At 47.7% G+C, this 25,501-nt stretch overlaps 2 protein-coding genes across 2 annotated transcripts in view; one reads left to right on the top strand and one right to left on the bottom strand.

Annotated features, from left to right (window-relative positions):
- Window positions 1–25,284, bottom strand: part of LOC115332942 — a 30,327-nt gene extending 5,043 nt beyond the window's left edge. Inside the window, exons 1-5 of the mRNA XM_040211628.1 lie at window positions 25,236–25,284; window positions 21,416–21,573; window positions 19,845–19,937; window positions 19,241–19,358; window positions 2,707–2,712 (exon numbers count right to left, since the gene is read on the bottom strand). Of these exons, the coding sequence (XP_040067562.1) occupies window positions 2,707–2,712; window positions 19,241–19,358; window positions 19,845–19,937; window positions 21,416–21,573; window positions 25,236–25,284 (424 nt within the window). The remainder of the gene's footprint in view (window positions 1–2,706; window positions 2,713–19,240; window positions 19,359–19,844; window positions 19,938–21,415; window positions 21,574–25,235) is intronic.
- On the top strand, window positions 6,207–7,305 carry LOC115319039. Its single transcript, XM_029978816.4, has 2 exons — window positions 6,207–6,617; window positions 6,727–7,305. Exons 1-2 carry the CDS (start codon window positions 6,262–6,264, stop codon window positions 6,794–6,796), a joined length of 426 nt encoding a protein of 141 aa, XP_029834676.2. The 5' UTR covers window positions 6,207–6,261; the 3' UTR covers window positions 6,797–7,305.
- Window positions 25,285–25,501: the final 217 nt, after the last annotated feature.

The raw sequence follows: 25,501 nt of genomic DNA, 5'->3' as shown, positions 1-25,501 counted from the left end.
CCTTTGATTTCTTCCGCTGTCGTACGTGCCGTGTGAGGGCGCGCTTTATCGTGCTGCTGCAAGACCCTTGAGCCGAGCAATCCGTGACACTTTGACCTGATTGCAGACTTCAAGTAGTTCTCAAGCAGGTTGCAGTATGATGCAATATTCACGGTGAGTACCTTTGGCATGTAAGGTTCAGCTATGGTCCCAAAAGACGGTGATCATTAGCTTGCCCACTGATGACGCTGTCTTGAATTTCTTCGGCCTTGGTGACGTTGTGTGTCGCCACTCTTTGCTTGCTCGCTTTGTCTTTGGCTGGGCGCAGTGTACCCAGCATTCATCTCCGGTGAGAATGCGTCCATGAACATAATCTCCCCGGGTTTCGCAGTAGCGTCTCACAAGCATCCACACGGCGCTCCTTAAGGTCCGGCATAAGTTGTTTTGTTACCCACCTGGAGGATACTTTGTGGTACTTCAGAATATTATGAATGACTTAGTACGTCGAGCCGGGGCTGATATTGAATTCTTCAGCCACTTCATTGATGGTGACATGCCGGTTCCCGTGTATGAGCCGCTCCACAGCAGAGATTGTGTCCGGCGTTGTTGAAGTGTGAGCCCGGCCGGAGCGAGGCACGTCCGACAAACTGGACGCTCCACTTTGCCAATTTTTTCGCCATTCGTACACCTGCCGAAGCAATACACAGGCGTCTCCGTACTACCTCAGCATCCTGCAATGAATATCCGCAAGTGTTTGGCTCTCCGCATTCAAGTATCAGATAACCGAACGCTGCTCGTCCCTGGTACATGCTAAAAAGGAGGAGGCCATTTTGAAGGCGCTGTGGTCACGTGAAAATTCCCATCAAGTCGCCAGGCCGGCGTCCCTCTTGTGGTAGGTCAAAACATATTTTCAGTGCAGCAGTTTATCACTAGATTTAATTTTCTCACAGCTAAATTGCTGCTACTTTTTGACTACGCATCGTATGCTCTTATATACCTTACTTGATAATATGCTTTCAATGAACAAAGAAAAATGTTATACATATAAGATATTTCACTAGCAAGATTGCAGTAGCGTAATCTAACTTGGAACGAACACGGGATTTTAAAAATCGTCTACGACAGATAGGGGAGAAACTGTAGTTTTTATGTAGTTTAATATGATATTTTCTTGGGTGTTGACCAAACCAACAATAAATAAACAGGAAAAAACAACCGTTTAATTGGGCGAACGTGTGCCCTAAACGAAACTGGAATTGAAGATAAAAACAGAGTGTCGCAGGCGTCGAAGTCGACATAACAGCAGGATCGAATGCTGGGGCGAGGCTGACTTCGGCTCGCCACGCGGAGCCCCTTACGAGCACGTGCGGGCTTTTGGAACAACCGTTGCAGAAGGTTCGGCATGTAGAGCATTTATTAGAACTTTAAATTGCAAGAATAAATAAAAGGCGCGTCGCTCTCAAGAATCAAACCCTGGCTTTTCGCGTGGGAGGCAAGCACAATAACCGGTAGGCCACGCGCGCGGAGCCTACTTGGCCAGCTGCCTGTGCGCAGCATTACTCCTCCCTTTAAAAAATTACCGCGTCTCCACGTGGAGAATGATATTGATTGGGGCGAAGCTCGGGGTTGTGCTGATGATACTGATTTTGGTCATAGGTAGTGCTGATGGTGCCGTTTTCATTCATGCCAGTGGAAGAATCTGTGGTTTTCTTCTTTTTCTTTTTGTAAGAAGACAGATGGGATGGCAACTCAGAACCCCCTACTCTTTTTTTTCTTCGTTTTCTTGATACTGATTTTGGTCATAGGTAGTGCTGATGGTGCCATTTTCATTCATGTCAGTAGAAGAATGTGTGGTGCTCTTCTTTTTCTTTTTTTAAGGAGACAGATGGGATGGCATCTCAGAGCCCCTATTTTTTCCTTCTTTTTCTTTTTTTTTTCTTTTTTTTCATCTTTTTCTTTTCATTTTTTTTTTTTTGCTCTCGCTGCTAAACGCACGAGCAGGGGCACGCCGGACGGCGGACGTACATACGGACATGGCTAGCCCCTAAGGCGCTTGGCCCCTAAAGGTTTATCGCCCCGATGCAACACAAAAGAAAACAAAGCAAATAAGCCGCCGCTGCCAAATAAGTGATTTGGCAGCGGCGGCAGCGTCTTGTCAACACTGCTAACTGAACAACACGCCTATTGCAGTTGCCGATTCGGAGGCCTGTGCCCGCTTTTCGCCGTCGTCTACATTGTTCGACGCTGCTGATTTCGAGGACCATCTCCTGCCCCGTCATCATTGACCCTGCGCTACAGTGCCAGCGAGCTTGGAAACCGTGGCGAACTTTGTCTGCGCAAGCGCAGTTTTTGGGCGTCGAGGCAAGATAAGCGGCGGTTTTCTCCGTGCTAGTCTCGCCAAACAGCGGTGACACCGTGGTCTCCTGGGGATCTCGCACGTCATCTAAAAACGCGGCCAATGGACACACGGTGCTGTTCCTACCGACAGACAAGACCAGCGTCCGGGCGCTCAGCAGACCTCATTTGAATGCCCTCTTTGGCTCAGTTGCTTCCCAACAGGTCAGGGAGATAAGGGTCAACGGCAGGAAAAATTTGATAGCAGTCGACGTCCTGACGGAAGAAGCTGTGCCAGCGCTCCTTCAAATTCAAAAGATCTGCGAGACGCCTGTCGACGCACGCGTACCCTGGAAGGTCCGCCACATCGCGGGAGTCGTCCGTGATGTAGACCAGGCACTGACGGATAAAGAAATTCTCGAAGCCCTGCGGGCCCCAGATCACCAAGTCCTCGACGTGCGGCGTCTGGGGAAGAGCACCACAATTCGAGTCACCTTCGCAGGCAAAGACCTGCCGCACTACGTCCACATGGGGTACGTGCGTCACCCAGTCACGCTCTACGTGGCAAGACCACTGCAGTGCTTTCGATGCAACAGAATCGGACACGTGGCAGCGGCCTGTCAAAAAGAGCAGACGTGCGCCAAGTGCTCGGGCGGGCATGAATCCACGGCGTGTGACAGTGAAACTTCTCGCTGCATCAACTGCGGAAAGGGCCATGCAGCAACTTCCGGCCAGTGTTCAGTCCTGAGGAAAGAACGCCGTGTGTGCAAGATGCGCGCCAAAACGGCGTACACCCACTCGGAAGCAAAAGCGGCTATACGCAAGCAGAACACCGGCAAGGGTCACCGAAACGCTGCGCAAGCAGCGGACACAGAACTTCGCAAGGCGAGGTCCCAACGGAGGCTATCCTTAACAGATTTCCCGCCGCTGCCAGGGAGTCAGACCGAAGGGAGGGAGAAAAGGAGGGACCAGGATACCACTCACCCTCCAAAGAAGAATCACAGCCGCGGTCTCCGGCCGGACGACACTACGATGGAGGACAAGGGCTGCCGCTATGCCAAGGCCGCACGAAGGGCTCAGGGCAAAGTTCCTGGGACGATGGAGACAGCTGACGTCGCCTTGCTCCGAATGGTATCACGCTTGTTTCGCGCAGTAAGGCAACTGGCCCAAGCACGGGGCCACACACCAGAAGCAAAGTTCGCACTGGAAGTTCTTGACGCCGTCAGCGAAAGTCTCGAGGCTATCGCCCCACAGTCCGCCTGAGCACGCACCATGCGTCCACAACACCAATCTCCCACAACAGTAACCCGTTGTCCTAAGGAAGAGTCCCACCCTAGGCGGAGTGACGTACCAACTGTGCTGCAGTGGAACTGCCGAGGTCTCTCCGTCAAACACAGTGAGCTCAGCCTGCACCTGCAACGCTATCCCAGCCCTGTGCTGGCACTCGCAGAGGCAGGGTTACCAGGGAAGCAAACTTTACCTGGATACGTGAAACTTACAACCCAATCCATACCAAGTTTCCCCCATGGGAGCGCGGCTCTTTTTATTCGACGAGGGGTGCCTCACGTCCCAGTTGACACCAGCCGACTGTGTACATTATCGGCGGAATTCGTGGCCGCAAAAGTCAGCCTCGGAAATCGCTCGCTGCATGTACTCGTCGGATACGTACGTCCCGATGGTACGCCGCTGCCGACGAAGGACATTGTAGAGTGGTGTAAAGGCATTGAGGGAGACCTTTTACTGTGCGGCGACTTCAATGCGCACTGCGAGGTATGGGGAAGTCAGAAAACCAACAAGCGGGGAGACGCCCTCAATCAAATGATAGAAGAGCTCGGATTGGTTGTCGCGAACAACGGTGCGCCTACCTTCTTCAGGCCCCCTCGAACGTATAGTGTCCTCGACGTCACAGCACACACACCATCGCTGGAGCTGACTTGGGAAACAGCACCAGATACCAGAGGAAGCGACCACTTCCCCATTCATATCACGATAAAGGGGTGCCAGACGGCCCGAAAGGTGACGCGATCGTGCACGAACTGGGACGTTTTCCGTGCATCCTTGGACCTCACCCAAACAGACATCCCAGAAGCCATCGTTCACGCGCTGCAGGCGGCAACGCGCACGTCCCGTGTCTCGGAATGGCTCCCCAAACCGGACCTTACTTTCGTCAATCTCCAAGCGGCACGTACCAGGGCGCAGAGGAAGTACCGCAGGACAAACAATCCAGCGGATAAGTCCAAGTTCAACAGAATATCAGCCAAGCTGCGAAGACACGCTAAAGCGCTGGTTAGAAATAGATGGAAGCTCATGTGCAAAGACGTCAACGCACCCACCTCCCTCGCGAAGTTGTGGGCGGTACTGGGGGCAATGACCGGGAAACGTCGGACAAGACACGCTTTGCAAGTCCTAGCGCTTGCGGCTAACGTAACACTCTTGGATGCAGCAGAGAGACTAGGCGCACTGTACGGCCCCGCAGAAGCGACGGAACGACCGCTGGCACCCGACGCTGCGCCTGGGCCCCTAGATGCCCCCTTTACTGCACCGGAACTCCAAAGCGCCCTCCGGAAGTGTCGTAAGAAGACTGCAGCTGGGCCCGACGGGATACCTTACCAGGCGCTCACGAACTTAACGAACGATGCACTCGAGGCCCTCCTCACCTGGTTCAACTCCATATGGGACTCTGGCGACGTCCCAGAAGAATGGAAAGTAGCAACGGTTGTTCCACTACTGAAGCCAGGGAAGCCCCCAGACAAAGCTGAGTCTTACCGCCCAATCTCGCTGACCTCGTGCATAAGTAAGCTGTTCGAAAGACTTGTGCAGTGGCGCCTTCGGTGGTACCTGGAAGAACGCATGTGTCTCCCGGAGTGCATGACTGGCTTTAGGAGAGGGCTGGCAGCACAAGACAGCATCCTGGACCTCACGAGCGACCTTGAGGAAAACAAAAACAGGCGGAGAAACACGGTGGCAGTCTTCCTCGACGTGGAACGAGCCTACGACGGCGTGCCGCCATCCACTATACTCCGGAGATTGACTGAGATTGGACTGACCGGAAAAATTCAAGTCTTCCTGGCCAATTTTCTTACCGGACGCAAGATCCAGATTCAAGCTGAAGGCGCGGCATCCTCGCCAAGACTGCTTCACAGAGGACTGCCTCAGGGAAGCGTGCTAAGCCCGATTCTCTTCAACATGGTTATGGCACCACTACCGCACTCTCTTCCTTCGACCCCTCTCCCGGTTCAGGTGTCGATCTACGCAGACGACATCTGCCTCTGGGTTACGGGCATCTACACCACGCAGATCCACCGCAGCATACAAAGCGCCGTTCAAGCGGTAGACACCTTCCTGACCAAATCCGGGCTATCCCTCTCCCAGGATAAGACTGTCTGGATGCCGGTACGCGGAAATGGTCGACGTTTTCGCCCCCCTGACATCAAACTGGCAGGAAAACCCCTCACGTGTGTGAACAAACAACGCTTCTTAGGAATTGTCATCACAAGTCGGTTGCGCTGGGCACAAGCAGTGAAAGCGACAACCGCCGTATGCAGGCCGGCCATGAACGCTGTCCGCCACATGACGGGTACCACATGGGGTTGCACAGAACGGACCATCACTAGCGCCCAGTCCGCGCTGGTGACGTCTAGAATCCTGTACAGGCTTCCTTACATGTTCCCGTCCCAGACGGATATGGAGAGGCTGGAGCAAGGGCACAGACGCGGGCTACGTACAGCACTGGGAATTCCCAACGCGGCCAAGAATGCTGTGGTACTCCAGGAGGCGGGAGCAGAGCCGCTTACAGTCCAGGCCAGAGCCAGAAGACTCTCCCAGTTAGCCCGGCTCTCTACGACTCTCCCAGGAAGGTGGTTCCTGCAGCGAATTTAAGCTCGGACCAAAGGGTCATGGCACGACACGGTAGAAGATTTCCTTAACATAGCCGGCCCGCTACCGACGATGACGAGCGAAGCAAGGGTAGCGCCCTGGGAAGTTGCCAAGGTATCCATCGAGCTACGGATCAAGCGCCTGCGAGCCAAAAAAGTTGGACCGATCAACGCTCTCAGAGAAGCTGTGGAAAAACACATCGAAGAACGCTACGGTGGTTGGCTGCAGATATACACGGACGGCTCCGTAAACAAGGCTAGAACATCCAGCACGGCAGCTTTCTACATCCCGGAGTTAGCCCTGGAATGGTGCGGCAGGCTACAGGCGCCTACATCCTCCACGACGGCCGAGCTAGTGGCTATTGACAAGGCCCTCCAAGCGGCTGCCCAGCTGTCACCTCACCGGATGGTGCTCCTCACCGACTCAAGGTGTGCCCTCCAGAAACCGGCCAATGCAGAGTGCGCGGATCCCGCGACCACTGCAGCGAGACAAACTCTATCATTCCTGTTAACCCACGGATCTACGGTATGTTTCCAGTGGATCCCAGGACACACTGGCATTAAGGGCAACGAACGGGCTGACAGTCTGGCCGGTGAAGCTCACCTAGCGCCTCGCACTGTCCCCACACCACCACACCCACAGCAGGCGGCACTCAACGTCCACTGGCACCTTCAAGACAGCAAGCCAAAACCGGCGCTACCAAGAGGTGCGCTGTCCGGCCTATCTCGGGCGGCGCAGACTCTTGTGCGACGCCTGCGCACAAACACGGCCTACACGAATGCTTTCCTTACGAAGATAGGTAAGGGGCAGCACCCACTTTGCTCCCAGTGTAACTCCGCAGAGACGGTGGAACACATTCTGTGTGTCTGCCCAGCATACGAAACTCAACGAGCAGCACTGCGCAAAAGACTTGGCAAGAGCGACCTCACAACAAATGACATCCTTGCACCCGACGGTTCCGGACGAAAGTGTCAGAACATCCTGAAAGCCATGTTGGCATTTCTACGAGACACAAAAACCATAACCCGACTTTAATTTTTTTTTTTTTTACGTTACCTGCCCATGCCAGCTACCCCGTGCTAGGCTAACCTAGGTGACGTTTAAAACCAAACGACGAACACACACACACACGTGCTAGTCATTTGGCAGCGGCGGCAGCGTCTTGTCAACACTGCTAACCGAACAACACGCCTATTGCACGTTGGTAAACTTCTTTATTCTTTCATCTTGACCGAATCCATGCTGTCACTGCTGCCGCTGCCACTGGGACTGCAGTAACGTCTTGTGTTTTGTTTCCTCGTGTTGTGTGAACGATGTCTGACGCCTGTTCATCCTGTCAGTTTCCGTTCCTTGAGGATGACGGGCCTGTCGAATGTAGCATGTGCGCGTGCAGGTACCATTTCGGGAAATGCGCCGGTATAAAAAAGAAATCCTTTAATGGGAAAAGTGAAGCGGCAAAGTCGACATGGCGGTGTCCTCCTTGTAGAGCTGCCGGACAGCGTGCTAATAACAGTGAGGATGAGGAACCTGAACTTGATGTGAAATCTTTACTTGCATCCATCAACCAGAGCTGGACAGTCTCCCTCTGCTTAGAGTGAAAGTAGACAGTATGGAATTGTCTGTCCAGTTTCTGTCGAAGCAATTCGATGAGTTCGAAAAGAAAATCAAACACCAAGAAGCTGAAATCAAAGAACTGAGAAAAAGGGTAACAGACTTGGAGGAAAAAGAAAAAAATGAGCAGAGTAGTAAACGGTGAACTCCAGAAAGAAGTAAATGACCTAGAATTCCGAAGCAGGCGTTTGAATCTAGAGATTCACGGCATTCCGGTGACAGAAAATGAGGACTTGATTACCGAGCTAAATAAAGTTGCTGACAAAATAGAGGTTCCTCACCTAGAGGTTTCCGACGTTGTAACTGTACACAGGTTGCCGGCAAGGAAAGACCACGTTCCCGGAATTATTATTCACTTTGTTAGAGAAGACACCAAAGACATATGGCTGAAGAAAAGAAGCACTCTAAAGGACGTTACCCCACGTATATTTATTCAAGAAAACCTCACTCGTTTCAACAGAGAACTTCTTCGGGCCACAAAAGACATGGCTAAAGAAAAAAGCTACGCTTTCGCGTGGTACGGGAATGGAAAGGTTTTTGTTCGAAAGTCTGCAGGCATGCGTGCCATTCCGATAAAGAACAGAGATGACCTTGACAGACTGTAGATAAGGTAGGCTGAGGCGTTTATGTGTTCTTGTTTTGTTTCTGTGAAGATGACCAACTTAGACGTCTGCTTTCCTTCCGATTTGGGAAGGGTTTTTGATAACAAGAAAGTAAAACCATTTTCTGTTTTTCATTTAAACGTACGTTCGGCACGTAATAAAGGCGATGAGCTTGGAATTTTTCTTAATGACTTCGGATTTTCTTTTGACGTGCTAATGCTGACCGAGACGTGGTTTATGCAAGAATCAGATGTCTTGAACTTTGATAATTATTCGACATTTTATTTAAATCTCTGCTCAAGGCGCGGTGGCGGAATAGCCATGTATGTAAGAAAAGATACTCAGTGCAGTCTCATGACAGACATTACTTCTATGACTAAAAATTACGAATCCCTATGTGTGAAACTCGGAAACACTCTACTTGCAGTATTGTATAGACCTTCAAATGGTGATTTATCTGCTTTTTTGAGATTTCTTTAAAGAGTATTTCAGTTAGTTGGTGAAAACGGTTACAGTTTAATTTTGGGGGGTGATTTTAGAATAGATATGAGTTGTGCTACCGCTTGTCAAGTTGAGTTTTCTTCTTTGTTTCAATCTTCCGGTTTTTCTAATGTGATCACGCATCCTACTCGAGTGACGTCACGCAGTGAAACGGTTCTTGACTTATTTATTACAAACATACCTCTGACCCGGATTACCGCGGGTGTTGTGTGCTCTGATGTCAGTGATCATTTTCCAATTTATATTTTTTCTGATTTCGAAAACCTAGAAAAACCGTGTCATAATAGTGCATTTTTTTCTCCGGTTGTTAACGCGGAAACGCTAGGTATGTTTAGACACCGTGTGGAATCTCAAAACTGGGACGGGATACTCTCAATGGATTCGGCCGATGAAGCGTATGATTGGTTTATTATTACATTTTGTCTATTATATAAAGAATGTTTTAAACTTCGAAAAAAAACGCCACACAAAAAGTCTAGAAAACCGTGGATTACCAGAGATATACTAAAAATGATAACAAATAAAAACAAGCTTTATGAGCGTTTCGTGCGGACGAAAGACCTGGATGTGCTTAAAATGTTTAAAAAGTGTCGGAATGAAGTAATTAGTATGTTAAGAAAAGCAAAAAGTGCATATTACTATAAAATGTTTTATAATGAAAATAGAAGTGACGTTATCTGGAAAAAAGTTAATAATATCCTAAATCGTAACGGTAAAGCAAACGCTATCAAAGAACTTGTAATAAATGATAGAACTTTCAGTGGAGTAGAGTTAGCAAATAAATTTAATGACTATCTTACGAATCTATTTTCCCCTGTTCAGTTACAAAGTGGTGATCTTTGTTTAACTCAACGCATAGCAGAAAACTGCTTCTTATTTCCTACTGATGAGTGTGAAGTATGTTCGGTGCTTTTAAACCTCAAAAACAGTAAATGTGTTGATTTTAATGGTATACAGGTGCAGCCGGTAAAATATGTGATTGACATCATTACGCCGTACCTCACACATATTTTTAATTTGTCGCTCTCGACTGGCGTTTTTCCAAAGGGTATGCAGATTGCGAAGGTGTCTGTTTTATATAAGTCTAGAGATAGAAATGACATGTCCAATTACAGACCAATTTCAGTCTTACCCGTTTTTTCTAAGGGCTTAGAGAAGATTATACAAGCTAGACTTAACAACTTTTGTGAAAAAAATTCGATATTTACTGATTTTCAATATGGCTTTCGGAAAGGCCGCTCTACTGAACTAGCTCTTCTACAGCAAAAAGAAATTATTCTAAATAATATAGAAAACAAACTCTTAACGTTGGGGATATTTATCGATTTTTCAAAAGCTTTGGACCGGATAAATCATAAAATTCTATTTAAAAAATTAAATTTCTATGGCCTTCGAGGGCATTCTCTTGTTTTAATTGAAAGTTACTTAAGCGGTCGGATGCAAACAGTTGAAATTAATGGTTTTTCTTCTATGCTGAAAGCAGTCCGAACAGGGGTACCTCAAGGTAGTGTCTTGGGGCCACTGCTTTTTAATTTATTTATAAATGATGTAGTCGCTATTGCAAGTAACGCCTCATTTGTCATGTATGCCGACGATACTAGTATATTTTTTTCAGGAAACAATATTGATATAATGATAGCCGATGCAAACACATGTCTGCAAAAGCTTAGTTCATGGACTGTCTCAAATTCCCAAAAAATAAATGAAACCAAAACAAAAGCCATTATCTTTAAATCAAAAGGTAGAGTGTGCAATCCTAATGTAAAGTTAATGTTGAATTCTTCGGAAATTGAATTTGCAAGCACTGTAAAAACTTTAGGCATAATTTTTCATGAACATAAGTTATGGGACTCCTTTATTCAAAATCTTACACTTAAGCTTTCAAATATCGTAGGAATTCTATATAAGCATCGCCATACATTACCATATAGTATTAAACTCTTAATTTATAATGCATTGTTCCATTCTCGTATATCCTACTGTAACCTGGTGTGGGCAACCACGACCAGTACAAACCTTAATAAACTTTTTTTTATTGCAGAAGAGAGCAATTCGAGTCGTAGCCAATGCGTCGTATTACGCACACACCGATCCACTTTTCTGTAAGCATAAAGTAATAAAAATACAAGAATATTACAAATATAAGCTTGCGACAGTATACGCGGCATCCCTTAAGTATTTTAACCACCCATTACTGCGGTTTTCTAGACTAAGTGTTAAAAATACGGTATACGGAGTGCGTAGCGCCGGGTCCCTGAGAGTACCTCGTCCTAGAACAAATTATGGGCTTCAAATGTTACAGCATACATTGCCAACATTACTGAACTTTTTAAGATACCACCATGTCTGTCTTGATGCACTAAATAAGAAAACAATACGCACAATATTCACTTCTAACTTTTAAACTTTTTTCTCCTGCATAGAACTGCCTGTTTTGTTTTTTCGCCTTTAAAATGTTTCTGTTAACGTTTCCTGTCTGCCGATCTGCCGATAGGGGGCAGGGGCTTTGTCAAGCTGCACACTTTGCAGCTTTTTTCCCTGTCTCCGTCACCCATATGTAAAAAGGGGAGTAAATAAAATGAATTGAATTGAATTAAACTAAAGAGTCATTTGAAACGCATAAGGTCCAGAGTCCTATAGAGCATAGAATCGCTTGAGTCGAACGACGTGAACCACCTCGGGTCGTGGTCGGCGTCGTGATGATACGTGCGTTCCGTTCGGCACAACATCGTAGTTGAGATTTCCCAGGCGTCGAAGGACCTTGATTGGTCCAGAGTTGCGCTTTAAAAGTTTCTCGCTGAGGCCACGACGTGGTAACGGTGTCCACACAGACACACGATTTCCGGCCTGGAAGTGAACGTCTAAACAACGAAGGTGGTAGCGGCCAGCGTCGACACGTAGCTGGTCTTGGATTCGCTCTTGGGCAAGTTTGCGGACTTCTGCTCGTTGCATAACCACTTAAGCGTCTTCACTTCCGTTGCCAGCTGGCTCGTAAGGTAGAGTGGTGTCAAGCTTCGTAGCCACCTTGCGACCATGCACCAGCTGGAACGGTGTAACACCAGTGGTTTCCTGGACCGCTCTGTTGTAGGCGAATGTGACTTTCGGCAGAACCTCGTACCACGTCTTGTTTTCCAGATCAACGTACATCGACACCATGTCGGCGGTAGTCTTGTTTAGGCCTTCTGTCAGCCCATTAGTCTGAGGACGGGACGCTGTGGTTCGCCGGTGGTTGGTGTGGCTAAGACGGAGGACCTTTTGCATCAGCTGTGCCATGAACGATGACTCACGATATTTAATCAGACCTTTGGGAGCGCCATGCCGGAGGACGATGAACGTGATGAAAAACTTGGCAACTTCCACAGCAGTTCTAAAGGAAGGGCTTTCGTTTCGGCGTAGCGTGTGAGATAATCTGTGGCGACGATTAACCAGGGTTTCCTGACGTTGACGGCGGAAGGGGCCAAGTATATTAATTCTGATCTACTGGAACAATACAGTTGGCGGAGGAATTGGCTTCAGAAGAACTGCCGTTTTCATCGGAGGTTTCTTGCGCCACTGGTACTCGTGGCATTCTCAGGATCGTGTGTATAGGTGGACGGGTTTGGGGAGCTTGAGCCAATAATACTTTTCACGAATACGGGTCAGTGTCCGGCTGTAACCAAGGTGTTCGCACGTCGGGTCGTTGTGGCAGGCTTCAAAGATCTCCTCGAGAAGGTCGCTCGGGATCACTGGCAGTCATGGCGAGTTGTTGTCCCCGAAGTTTTCTTTGTAGTGTACACCTAGTCGAATGGTGAAGGTCTGCACTACTTGTGGGAAAACACGGGGTATGGTACCCCCGCGCCGTTCCAGGTGCTCCATTAGTGCACGCAGCTAAGGATTGCCTCGTTGACATCGTGCCATGTCGTCGGTGTTTACTGAGCCTAGGATGCACTCGTCGTCATCGTCTTCGCTGCTGCCCGGTCGTGTCTACACAGGGGCTCTCTCTGTACAGGCAGTCGGCGTCGCTGTGCTTGCGGCCTGACTTGTAGACTACAGTCATAATGAACTCCAGCAGTCAGAGACTCCATCGAGCGAGGCGTTCTGAAGGGTCCTTGAGATTCGCAAGCTAGCAGAGAGAGTGGTGGTTCGTGACAACGCGGAGTGGGCTCCGATACAAGTACCGGCGAAACTTCGTGATTGCCCAGACGACCGCAAGACATTTTTTTTTCAGTCGTGGTGTAATTTATCTCCGCCTTTGACAGTGACCGGCTTGCGTACGCGAAGACTCGCTTGGTTCCTTCTTGCACTTGAACCAGTACCGCGCCAAGTCCTGCGTTACTTGCGTCCGTGTAAATCTCGGTTTCTGCATCCTGATCGAAGTGTCCAAGAACAGGAGGAGCCTGGAGTCGTCCGTTCAGCTGGTTGAATGCCTGCTGCTGCTTTTTGTCCAGTTCAAACTTCTTGGCGCCCTTTATAAGGTCTGTGAGCGGTACGGAAATCCTTGCGAAGTCGCGAACGAAGTTGAACTAGAAAAAACATACACATAAAGAAAAGACCATTCACACCGGTGGACTAACAACTGATTTTCTTTTTCCTCCTCTTCTACAACGAGCCAAACTTGTGGGAACAATTCTCTTTTCCTCTTTTTTGCTTTCTAATTATAGAAAGCAAAAAAGAGGAAAAGAGAATTGTTCCCTCAAATGTGGCGCGTAGTAGAAAAGGAGGAAAAAGAAAATCAGTTGTTAGTCTAGCAGTGTGAATGGTCTTTTCTTTATGTGTATGTTTATTTCTAGTTCAGCTGGCCTTAAGTGAACTATGAACCAACTAGCTCAGCTCAAGCCTGTTACGTGAACGAAGCACCCATAGTACGCACAAAATCCAAGGAATCTTCGCACGGCCTTCTTGTGTGTCTGTGCTGAAAATGCCGTTTCGGCCCGAGTGTTCTCTGGGTCTGGACGAACGCCCTCATGAATAACCTCGTGGCCTAGGATCTTCACTTCGTTATAGGCGAACCGGCACTTCGATGGCTTGAGGGTGAGTCTGGAGGTCTGTGCGCCTTGAAGAACAGCTTCGAGCCGTCACAATTGTTCGTCGAAATCGCTTGAAAACACTACGCCGTCGTCAAAGTAGACGATCCAGCTCGGCCATTTCAGTCCTGCCAGTGTAGCGTCCATGACGCGCTGGAAAGTTGCTGGTACTGTGCATAGTCCGAAGGGCATCACCTTGAACGCGTACAGCTCACCCGGCGTGACGAAGGCCTGTCAGTCCCGATTGTCGACTTCGATCTGGCAGTAGCCGCCCTTTAGATTCATCGATGAAAAATATCGAGAGTTGCGCAGCCGGTCTAACGTATTGTCTATGCGGGGGAGTGGATAGACGTCTTTCTTGGTCACCATGTTTAGCTGCCGGCAGTCCACGTAGAAACTAAGCGTTCCGTCCTTCTTAACCAGTACGACTAAAGAGGCCCACGGACTGCTTGAAGATTGGATTATGTCGTCGTCCAGCATTTCTTGCACTTGCTCTTGGATTACCTCCCTTTATTTTACGGAGACTTTGTACGGCGATCAATGCACAGGGAGAGTGTCGTCTACGGTAACGATGCGGTGTCTCGCAACGGCGATTTGTCGCACTTTCGACTTCGTCGCGAAGCAATCGCTGCATTCGGCGAGGAGATAAAACAGCTGCCGTCGTTTTGGGCCAAGAAGCTTGGAGTCAATGTCGAGCTGCGCTGGCGGCGAAATGCCTTGCTGAGGTGGCGAGGATTCTTCAGCAATCACGGCGATTTCGGCAAAATTCCGGAGTTACTCGACGTGGCCGACAGTTGCACCTTTCACGAGGTGTTGCGTTTCTTGTCGGAAGTTCGTCACGAGGACTAAAGTACGCCAATCCTGAAGTTCAGCTACTCCTCTTACGATGCCTATTCTCCTTACCAGGAGCAATTGAAGGTTGCCTTCCAGAAAAACTTCGCCGCAGGTAGCTGCTTTGGTCACGACGGGTACTACAACACTTGATTGCGGCGGCAGGTTAACATGGTCGGCAGCGACTCGGACGGCGGCTGACGCTGTTTGGGAGTTCTCCGAAGGTGGAACAGGTTTTCGCAGCGTGAATCTGTTTTCTTCAAGGTCGATGACGGCGGCGTATTCACAAAGAAAGCCCATGACGAGAATGACGTCTCTGTACAGTTTTGTATAATGACTAATTTCACATAAAACGTTTCGGAGTGAATTTCGACGCGAGCAGTGCACCTTCCGACAGGCGTGATGAGGTGTTTTCCAGGGGTCCGAATCTGCGGCCCATCCCATAGCGTCGTGACTTTTCAAAGGCGACGAGAGTGCCTCCTACTCGACTGAGTAGTCTACTGCGGTGTTCACGAGTGCCGATGCGTCGTGGCCATCGATAACAGCGCTTAAGTTGTTGGGCACAATTGCAGGAGCATGGTTGCGATGCGTGGCGTCAAGAGAGTGGGAGCGCGCCGGCGTTCGTGGAGGCCCTTTACGTCGTTCCTTCCAGCGGCAACTTCACCTCCGGCAGTTGCCGCGTTTAGTTTTCCCGGCGAGACAAGGGCGACATGTTCTCACGACGGGTTTGGTGCATCGACGAAGCTGGACGTCGAGGTGAGGGCGACCGAGATCGGCGGCGAGGTGCAGGGGGGGGGGGGGGGGGAGAGACTGAGGTCGTCGAAGGTACTCTTCCATCTCCTGTGGTCTCTCACTGTAGCATGGGCGTGGGTGGCTTGGGTGGAAGCCGCGCACCCCTATTGGCCGGTAGGGGCATTGGTGATAGATATGGTCGGCTTTCCGCAGTGATTGCACAACGGGCGTCGATCGGCCGTCCTCCACACATCGGTCTTCTTCGGCGAGGGTCGTTCCGGGCCGGGCGGAGGTACTGGACTTGTTCTACCTGACGTCGAGGATACTGCGGCATCGGAAGGTCTCGTCGGGATGGTGCCGTGGCCTGGCGGTTAGCTTGCGGCGGTCGTCGAGCCATAAAAGCGTAACGTAACGTCGGTTCCTCTGGCGTCGTCGTGATGATGGGAGCTTCAGGTTGGAAGGCTTTGTGGAACTCCTCGCGGACAACCTCGGCGAGCGATAGTGAGGATGGGCGATCCGCATCGGGAAGCACCTTACGGAGCTGTTCCGGGACGACTTCACGGATGATGTCGCGAGTGCCGGTTATATTAGGGCTGACGTAACCCACTGCAGAGGAAGCATCGATGCTCGAGTGCCGATGGTAGTGGCTGGCTTTTACGAGGAGGTCACGTTTCATGTTCGTGGCTTACTCATTCGAAGAAGGTCCTCGGCCCTCTCTAGTAGATATTGGTTGGTGAATGTCTGTCTCGGAGAATCCCTGTGGCGGTCCACGAGGTAAAAAAAATCTCGCGATTATCGAACTAGTGCTTGGCCGTTCCTTCGAGCGCGAAGTAAAGACTCTACAGGCGTCGTTCGTCCGTCCATCGGTTGTGCTTGGCCACTCGCTCGTACTGCTGTAGCCAGTCGTCGACGGCTTCGTAAGGTTCACCATGAAAGGACGCGGGCGTACGTGCAGCGGCGGGTAGGACATCGACGGGTGGGGTGGTCATTGTCGCGGCCTTCTTCTTTAGCCCCTGCGGCAGGAGTCCGAATACCGGGGATTGCCGTTTGGAACGGCGGCTTGTTCGGTCTTCGGCCTCTTCGGCGAAGGGTAACCTTCCGGGGCTGAGAACCTCACTTGGCCGGGATGTCTTCGAAGGGGTACACTTTACGGGCATAGAATGCGATACCCCGCCTCTCGACCGTAATGTCATGGGTAGTTGTGATGTCTAGCGCGGCGCCACTGGCGCATGAACAGAAGAAGATCGTTTTTGTCTGCGAGGGTCGCTTGATCTTTGAGCACGCGAACTCATAGAACTGCGAGCGACTGATGGCGCAAGCCAGACTCTGTTGTCCTGTAAAATATAGGAACGAGTATTCGGGCTGTGGTGTCTCCTTACTACGCGGATACGACAGTAGTGATCAAAAGAACAATACTAAACAGGAAGAAATAAACCTTTAATGGGGCGAAATTGTGCCTTAAACGAAAAGGAAACAGAAGATAACATCAAAGCGTCGCGAGCGTCGAAGTCGGCGTAACAGCACGATCGAACGCTGGGGCGAGACTGACTCCGGCTCGCCACGCGGAGCCCCTTATGTACATGCAGGGACGCAGGTGCAGAAGGTTCGGCGCGTAGAACATTCGGACCTCGAACAAGCAAAAAGGTTCTCGAATTTACCAGTACATTAAATTGCGAGAATAAAAAAAAAAGACGCGTCGCTGTCTGGAATTGAACTCTGGCTTTTCGCGTCGGAGGCAAGGATGACAACCGTTAGGCTACGCGCGCGACTTGTCCAGCTTCGCCCGCGACATTAGCAAGGATGTGATCACTGCGATTTTGCAAAAGTAGGGTATAATTATTATGTACACAAAGATAGTCATAAGAAGTCGTATTCATCTTCAATAAAAGCGATTAAACGTTGGAAGGTCATATTAATTTTCTTCAGTATGTACCGCTATAATACCGTTAAAGTATCCTCATGCGTAGTACAAAATATTTGTGAACAGTTTTTGATACATTCCTAAATAGGAGAAATATTACTAGGACAATTTAATGCGTATGTAGTGACCAGTGAAACAGCACCCACCAAGAAGACGACAACGTTACACACAAAGAGACGTCACTAGGCGAGGTAGGGCACGAGAGAGAACAATCTGCGGCATCTGTCAACCGCACGCACCTCTGCAAGCCGACATTATCGCGACTGCGAGACCATTCTCAGATGGCAAAAGGTCTCTAGTTTACTAATAAATATTGTAAATAATTTTTGAGGTGTTACTCTCCTCAGGTCGATTATCCTTGAAATGAATCGTTTATTGTCTGAATCAAATTATAAGGTTGCTGAGTTGCCCGGTTGGTTTCGAAGTAAGGGAAAATCAGGTGGGTAAAGAGAACGTAGAAATGACTGCCTTGGGGGGGGGGGGGGGGGTATTTTTCAGGGCTGTGAAAAAATTCAATTAACTTGGTGAATATTCGACGATTGTATTAGTTACTAACCGATTTCTTAACCCATTAAGCGTTCAAATACGCGCCCTCTAGTGGGATTGCGACACAATTCCTTTGTTGCTTTCGAACTCAGCACCAAGAATGTAATCTGGTGAGATTCATTTCTAAAATCCAGGTAGCAAAGTTTTTAAACCAAAATTTTCGTTTTGCTTCGGAATTCTGGGATCTTACAACGCTCTAGGAAGCCAAGGTAGGGCCAAGCTTATCCTTTTTTGTTGAGAATTTGAGTGTCTTGGCCAAAATTTGACAAGCTAGAGCCAGAGTGAGGCTCACTTTTGGTTGCTTGGGTTTCATACCTCAACGTTTAAGCCTGATTTGCCAAAGACGCGCCAAATTGAGGTTTCATTCACCAATGGTTCTTGTGTTGAAACGCGGCATCTTTGGCTCAAGCCTGGCTCTTTGGCGATTACGTGGCGAACCAGCGAAAAGCCATCGAAGCGCAGAAAAAAAATATTCATCCACTAACTAGCGCGTTCTAGCAAAACCGTATTAGAGCGGAGTTAGGCTTTAGGATTGCCGACAAGTTAGGTGTGTATTTTTGGCCTGCTACATTGGCAAACATCACAAAGGTTTTCTTACTGGCATCTAGTCTTGGTTTTTATTGTTGTTTTACTTCGAGGTGAGGAATACGTAAGGCTTTATCTTGCTATTGAGTATAATGTCTCATTCGGAAGGAATATTTATTTCAAGATAAATGTCGCAAATTATATTTTTGAAATTAGTGGAAAAATTACTTTGTTGCGACCTAGAGCATATAGAACCTAAAGCATGTCTGGCTATTAATCCGGGCAAAACAAGCCATTAAGTAAAGCTTAATTATTTTAATAGCACACTCTATTTCTGCGTCCCTAAGGGTACACGCTTCCTAGAAAACGTTATCTCAAAATGCGTAATATTGTAGTTATATTGGCTCATCTTGGAGAATTGTATCGCTTTATTGAAGCATACTAATTAATTAAATTACTGAAGAAATGTCTCTGAGTAAATTATTAAATTTCGTATTCAACGCACAGCTGACCACCGTTGGAGATGTGATTAATAGTAACGAAGTAAGGCCAATAAAAAACCTACGATACAACGTGGTAAAACAAAGCAGATCTTTTAAAATTTTTTTCCAATGTGCTTTGTATTGAATATGGTTTGTGAGAGACGTTCAAAGACACATTTTATGTAAAAGTTAATGTTTCGAACTAATAATTTTAATACGAGATCAAACATCGCGCAAGGACTGTTACGATTTCTGCCAAACATGCCAAACAAAAGAATTCTTCAGAAGCACACTTACGAACAATATCAATCTCTTCCTCAAGCTTGGGAAGAGGAAATATTTTGTGAGGAATTCGTCCAGATCTGTCATTTATCCTAAGTGGCTTAATTCCGTGTGTAAAATTGAGGTAACCTTCCTGTTTAAACAGATTGAAAAAAATAAAGGATCGTTCTTTATAAGCAGTGTTTGATTCATTTACGAACAAGCATCCCCTTTTACAACTACCAACAGTTTATAAACACTGCTTAAATGTATTTTAATTAGTGTGTCATTTGTAATGTAAATTACGTATATATAGTAATTGGTAATATGTTTTTTCATTTAAATATGGAGTTTTGTTCGTCAGTAATTAGTGGTGTTATTTATGTAATTCGTTATATTTCAAGTCGTTTATTGAACAAAAATACTAGTGTGATTATCTATGCTCTGGCGACACTGAATTTTTTTTAAAGATTTACAATTTTTATGCATTCAAGAAGCACAGCTGGAGGCAAATATAGTGGGCTAAGATCTGGCTTCCAGGAATAGCCCAAATTCAAAGGACCTCTTTTTGAAGGCAGCTTCACTTGTGGCTTTGTCCATATCGTTTTTAAGTAAACATAAAACGAACAAATATTCATACCATTTCTACCCCCGTGGGTGATTTAGTAATTGTAAAAGAAGCTGCGTGTTCTGAGCTTTCATAAACGCTGTTGCGTAGGGAAGTGGTATCCATCTAAAATAAACAATATATTGTTAGTAACGCAAAAGAAAACAAAAAAAAATCACTTCGTTCTCATCGAAGGTGGAGGATAAACCTCCCAACGATATATCTAAAAAATACAAATGTTCGATATTGAAGTGAATGTACGGGCGCAAACAAGCTGGTTGAGACTGAACATGACATAAACCCAAAGACTGCAGGCGAAAAACGACACGGAGAGTAAAAGGTCTCGAACACAGATGAATTATTTATTCCTGAAATGTGCTCATATAATCAGCTTGACAAAAGAAAAGATTGTTTTTTCAAGCTGCCTATATAAACACCTTCCTGAAAAAACGACAACCAAAAACCGCTTTGTTCGTGTCGTTTTTTGACTGCAGTCTCGTGGTTTATATCATGTTTACGATACTATTACTCTTTTTTATTAAATTACTTAATAACGACGTTATCCTCTAAAAAATACATTGCGCCAACCTCTACCTCAACAATGCTTTGCAAAATTATGTGGAAGCAGTTCATGAATCTGTCCTTTTCCATTGATAGTCATCTATTGAAACTATTAGATAATAGTTTCAGTAGAAGTCCCATGACCCGTACTCAACACTTCTAGTTTCAGTAAAAGTTCCATGACCCGTATCAAAACTTCTACAATACCCTCAGGGGAGCAGATATTGATGTTTTTAAGCAAAATTTTGTAGCTTTTAAGACTTTTGTATCTAACATGTGAACATTTTGCTGTGCATCATTACCAAGGCGTCAAGCTGTTCATGAGCACAGAAAATAAAAAAATGAATGAATGAATAATATTCTTTGTTTTGTCGTATGCATTTAATGCTTTACTTTCTAATTTTGGCATAATAGTTCAAGCGCCTTTGTAGCTGAAACTAGAATACGCCTAGTAAGGCTAATACCTGTTCATAAACTATTTACTGACTCGATCTGAGGCACACTGAATGAAAGATGACTTCAGCTTGCATTCGATACGTTTGTGCGTTTGACGTGTGCTGTCTTCTTGGTTCCAGCAACGAAACAGTTTTATTGAGCCGGACTATTACGTTTTTCGGTTTTTTCAAGAAATGCGAGAATATACGAACTGATGGATAATCTTAATTGAGTAGGAATAATAAAATATCTCCTACGGAACGTAACAGAAATCGAATATCACAATTTTCAGAAAATAGGTCTTGCTAAATTAACAAATGCAAAATAAAAATAACGAATATTTTTGAAGCACTAATATATATTGGAGCTTTTCACGCATGTCAAGTGTAAGTGGTCATTTCTATTATTCTTGGCAGGACCCAAAACGTACTCATATCTTGAGCAAGGTAAACGAGATTTTTACTCCAAAGTTTGAATGGGAATTTACTTCTTTTAAACCAAATATAATAAAATTCCTCTTTTTTCTTCTCTCATTTATTTCTACGTCAGAACCTAAAGCAAGGCCCTTGGAATTAAAACTCACATATAAGCGGGCAAACGCTCCTTACCAACTCGTGGGTTACCTTCCCATTCAGAGCATCGGTGAAAAACAAATTCTCTCCTAAGACGCTGGATTCCTCTAAGTTAACAATGTAATCCTTAGTCACTTGGACGGCGCCATGTGAACTTCGGCTTCTGCTTTCTATCAGAACAGGATAGACGACATCTGAAACAACAATTCTCGTGTGAACATGTAGACCTTTGCATGCGCGGCCCCTGCATAGCCTCGGACCGCGCGGTATGGCGCCCGCAACGTCCGACCAGGGCATCCTCTTCTTGTCAACGCGCATTGCATGCCGATCACGATTAAATGTGATTGCGCAATCCTTCAACAACCTCGGCTCTTAGGCGTTGGCGTGTTTCCTCAGCAGACTCAACGCTGAGAATTCATTTTTCATGTGAAGCGTTATTCTGGGCTTTGTCACTCTAGTCGCATGTCGCAATGGTAAACCAGCAGGCTCAATGAAGAGACCCTTCGCCTGAGCGGCGGCGTCTTAGTGAGGCTTCAAAACGACACAAAACAGTTTGTGCTTCGTGCTTGTTTACCTCATCTATGCTGGCGCTTTTCGAGCGTTTACGGCATCGAACGTCGAAAGTTTTTTTTTTCTTTTTTGCGTACGTGTGTGTGTGTATTGCTAAATTTATTACTGAAGCGCGAGACACATGCACGAAAAAATCCATCCGATCCGACGTCCGATCCGCAAGTACGACTGCCTGATCCGAAAATAATTGGTCACGTAAGATGTCGGATCGGCGATCCGGCGTGCGTCCGACATGCCAGATAGTTTCGCACGGCGGACGGACTGTCGGAAGCGTCCAGCCAATGTCAGCACAGCTAGCGCGAACGTCATGATGACGTACTGGGTGTAGCGGGACGAATAAGAAAACGGGACGGGCGACGGGTAGCAGCACGCGTGGACCCCGCTGACCCATTCGAAAAATATGGCCCCGGTAAAGAATGCACGCGCTAGCGAGAACGAGCTCCTAACTTCGCCCGTGCGAGCTAAACCGTCAATCTGGGACCAGAGATCTATGAACGCGGACCTCCGTTGGAGTGCTTGGATGTCCTGGGCGGAGCCGAACTGATCGTCGTATCGCATGCAAGGTCGGAAGAGTGTGTCTCAAACTGTCGCGTGCGGCAATTCGGAGCGGCGTTCGGACTGTCGGATAGGACGTCAGAACGATTCTGCCGTCCATGTGTCTCGCGCTTAATACGTGATCATTGCGCGCGCGCGCGCGTGTGTGTGTGTGTGTGTGCGTGTGCGTGCGTACGTACAGTCGCCCGCCATATGAGCTCCCCCGGCAGAACGCCGACCGGATCAGCGAAAATCCCGCACGCGGCGCGTCGAGCGTTGCCGCGTTTTGGGAGCCGGGCTATTGGGACCAAACCTTTTCGTTATCAAAGGGGTGGACGCATAGCATTTATCAAGATTCCAGCCTTTAGAAGTGTGAATCACAAAAACACGGCCGGTTAGAATTGCCGTCTTCGGGTGTTGGCCGCAAGTTTTCGGAGATGATGTTATAGCTGTTGATAAACGGGGCTTGTTATGCATAGATAAAGCAGCAGTGTTCGATCGATGTTTACAAATGTAAAAACCCTATGTTTGATATGATATTAGGCATGACAACAATAATCCCTCGGCAAGCGAGATGTGTCCGACCAGGAAGCCGTCTGCAAAGTCATCGTAGAGAGAATTACTCTTGGCGAAGCAACACGCTACTGAGCGCAGAACAAGAGTCTCCTCGATAAAACGCGTTCATGAAAAGTGCCTGAATCTTTATTCAGCTTCGACACAAATCTTTTTTTTTGTTATCTATAGCATATCCTTATAGATTAAATAAATTATTTCAAAATCGCTTGTCATTGTCTAGTCTAGGTTTAAGAAAGATTGTAAGAAAGGGGGCTTGTGCGTAGGAGTACTCTTCGGGTAGGAAATATTTAAAATGACAAACCGGTTTTGCAAATAAAAAAGTAGTATATAACACGTCAGAGATATTGTGCAGTAAAGAATTTCGATAAGCCCTCTGCGTTTACCTACAACCGGAAGCAGGATTGTAATCGGCCGTGCTTCAGATTCACGTTCCAAAAAGGCGGAATGCTATAATTTCCTGCGTCCCCCCCTTTAATAACGGAATGGTTTTGTCCCAATAGCCCGGCTCCCAGAACGCGGCAACGCTTGACGCGCCGCATGCGGGAGTTTTACTGCTCCGGTCGGTGTTCGGCCAGGGGAGCTCATATGGCCGGCGACTGTACGTCTGTGCGCGCGTGTGTGTTTACTGGGTTTCACATCGAACGTGTTAGGGATAGAATTGATAGACCTTATTTCGGATAATCCTGAAAGCATGTCGCTCTTCAGCTTTCTCAGCAAGAATGACATCTGTTTCTTTCTTTGAAGCTGAATAATGTGGTAACATTTCTACTCGCGGTAAGATCGTGTAGTGGTGATGTCGGCGTCGTCCCAGGACGGGGTATCGCTTTTTTCCTTCTGTACAGTTCTGCAAATATGTGACGGAGTATACTCCGTTCACCCTTAAGCTCAGAGTAGAAGTTCCACCTTCAGCCCAAGCTCGTTGGCTTCTGCAGCACTTTGGTTGCGCGTGCATGGACGTTCACACTTCTGTTAGCTAGAACAGAAAGCTTGCTCTGAAGGCGGAACTTCTAGTCGCAGTTTAAGGGTGACCAGAGTATAAAAAGTATTCACTGGACGCCATATTTGCGGGTGCTGTTTAGAGCGCATACTCAGAACGAACTGACATCAATAGGCTGCTAAGACCGACACTCTGGATGGTGCGGAATGCACATTGCAAAAGAACTGTGGAAGATCGGCATCAGCACGCGCTCAGCATTTGCGCACAGAGCTATGGCCGCCAGTGAATACTCCCTATACCGACGAACTTCCCCACAGCTCGTTCGCTCTGCACGCGACGCAAGAGTGACTTAAAGAACGCACACGGCGCAGGCGCCGAAAAGTGACTTGAGAATAATCACTGTTCTGAAGTCACGCGCACGCATACACACGCAGCGATGCGAAGTTCGTCTCTTTTCCGCAGCAGATTCGGTCCATAGGGATGAGCCTTTAAGGACGGTTCAGACATTTGCGTTTCAGTGAGTCTGACTCCGTTGCGGCGAGAACCAAAGCGAGTCACCGGCACATCTGTGCTTCGTATGAAGCGTGGAATTCAATTCAAGGAATCATCTTGGCACGCGCTATAAGCAGGAGGGATCTCCTGGTTTCTCGCGGCCGAAAGGCAGTCAAACTCAGTCAAACGCAACTGTCTGAACCAGGCTTTAGAGAAACTGCTATCGGGGAAAAATGAGATACGAACAGGTGAGCGCGTGGCTCGCGGTACATGCTGCGCCGCCTGGAAGTTAGCCTAGGAGCGAGGGTGTGTGGCATACTCCGATGGCATTGCGCCTCTTAGTGCGTTGAAAGATATCACCAATATCGTTGCTCGCTCGACGCGTGCGGGGCAAGGAAGCTCGCCGCTAGTAGAACCTTGCGCGCGCGCCCAGCCAGCGCGATCTTTAGCTGCTACTAGGGGCGAGTTTCCTCGCGCCGCACGCGTCGAGCTAGCAACAATAACGGTGATAGCTTTCAGCACACCAAGAGGCGCAATGCCGAAGCTCGGGAAGCCCCCAGCGAGGGCCGTATACACATCGGAGTAGGCCACACACTCTCGCGCCTAGGCTCACTTCCAGGCGGCACAACCTGTACCGCGAGCCACAAGCTCCTCTGTTCGTATTTAATTTCTTTTCCCGATAGTACATTATAGGTAACATAGAAAAGCCGAATGTTAACTTCTATATACATGGGGTTGGTACATTACCGGCATGAGCAGGAGCGAGGCTGACAATAATAAGCGTTGTCAAATACATTTTCCAACGTAACGAAGTGCATACGATTGAGCAAACAATTAATACAGTGTGGTGGCAGGATAAAATAAATAATACTCTCGTCAACAAGGAAGTTCCTGCGTGAATTTTGTATAAAGCTGCGAGAGCGCTATACAAAAGGGTGAGTCATTGTAATAAAATGAAGGATGACGTACGCACGAAGCTTTATTCATCCGCTGCAAGAGGTAACCTTTCCACG

The sequence above is a fragment of the Ixodes scapularis genome, unplaced genomic scaffold (genome assembly GCF_016920785.2).
Source record: "Ixodes scapularis isolate PalLabHiFi unplaced genomic scaffold, ASM1692078v2 PGA_scaffold3__209_contigs__length_174095766, whole genome shotgun sequence".
NCBI classification, from domain to species: domain Eukaryota; kingdom Metazoa; phylum Arthropoda; class Arachnida; order Ixodida; family Ixodidae; genus Ixodes; species Ixodes scapularis.
This window is presented reverse-complemented; position numbering and strand designations above follow the sequence as displayed.

What these genes read in the sequence shown, in the direction of transcription:
- LOC115319039 (XM_029978816.4), top strand. Translation starts at nt 6,262, where the DNA reads ATGACGAGCGAAGCAAGGGTAGCGCCCTGGGAAGTTGCCAAGGTATCC. An exon ending in GTGCTCCTCACCGACTCAAG is followed by an intron (nt 6,618 to 6,726) that starts GTGTGCCCTCCA and finishes GTATGTTTCCAG; the next exon opens with TGGATCCCAGGACACACTGG.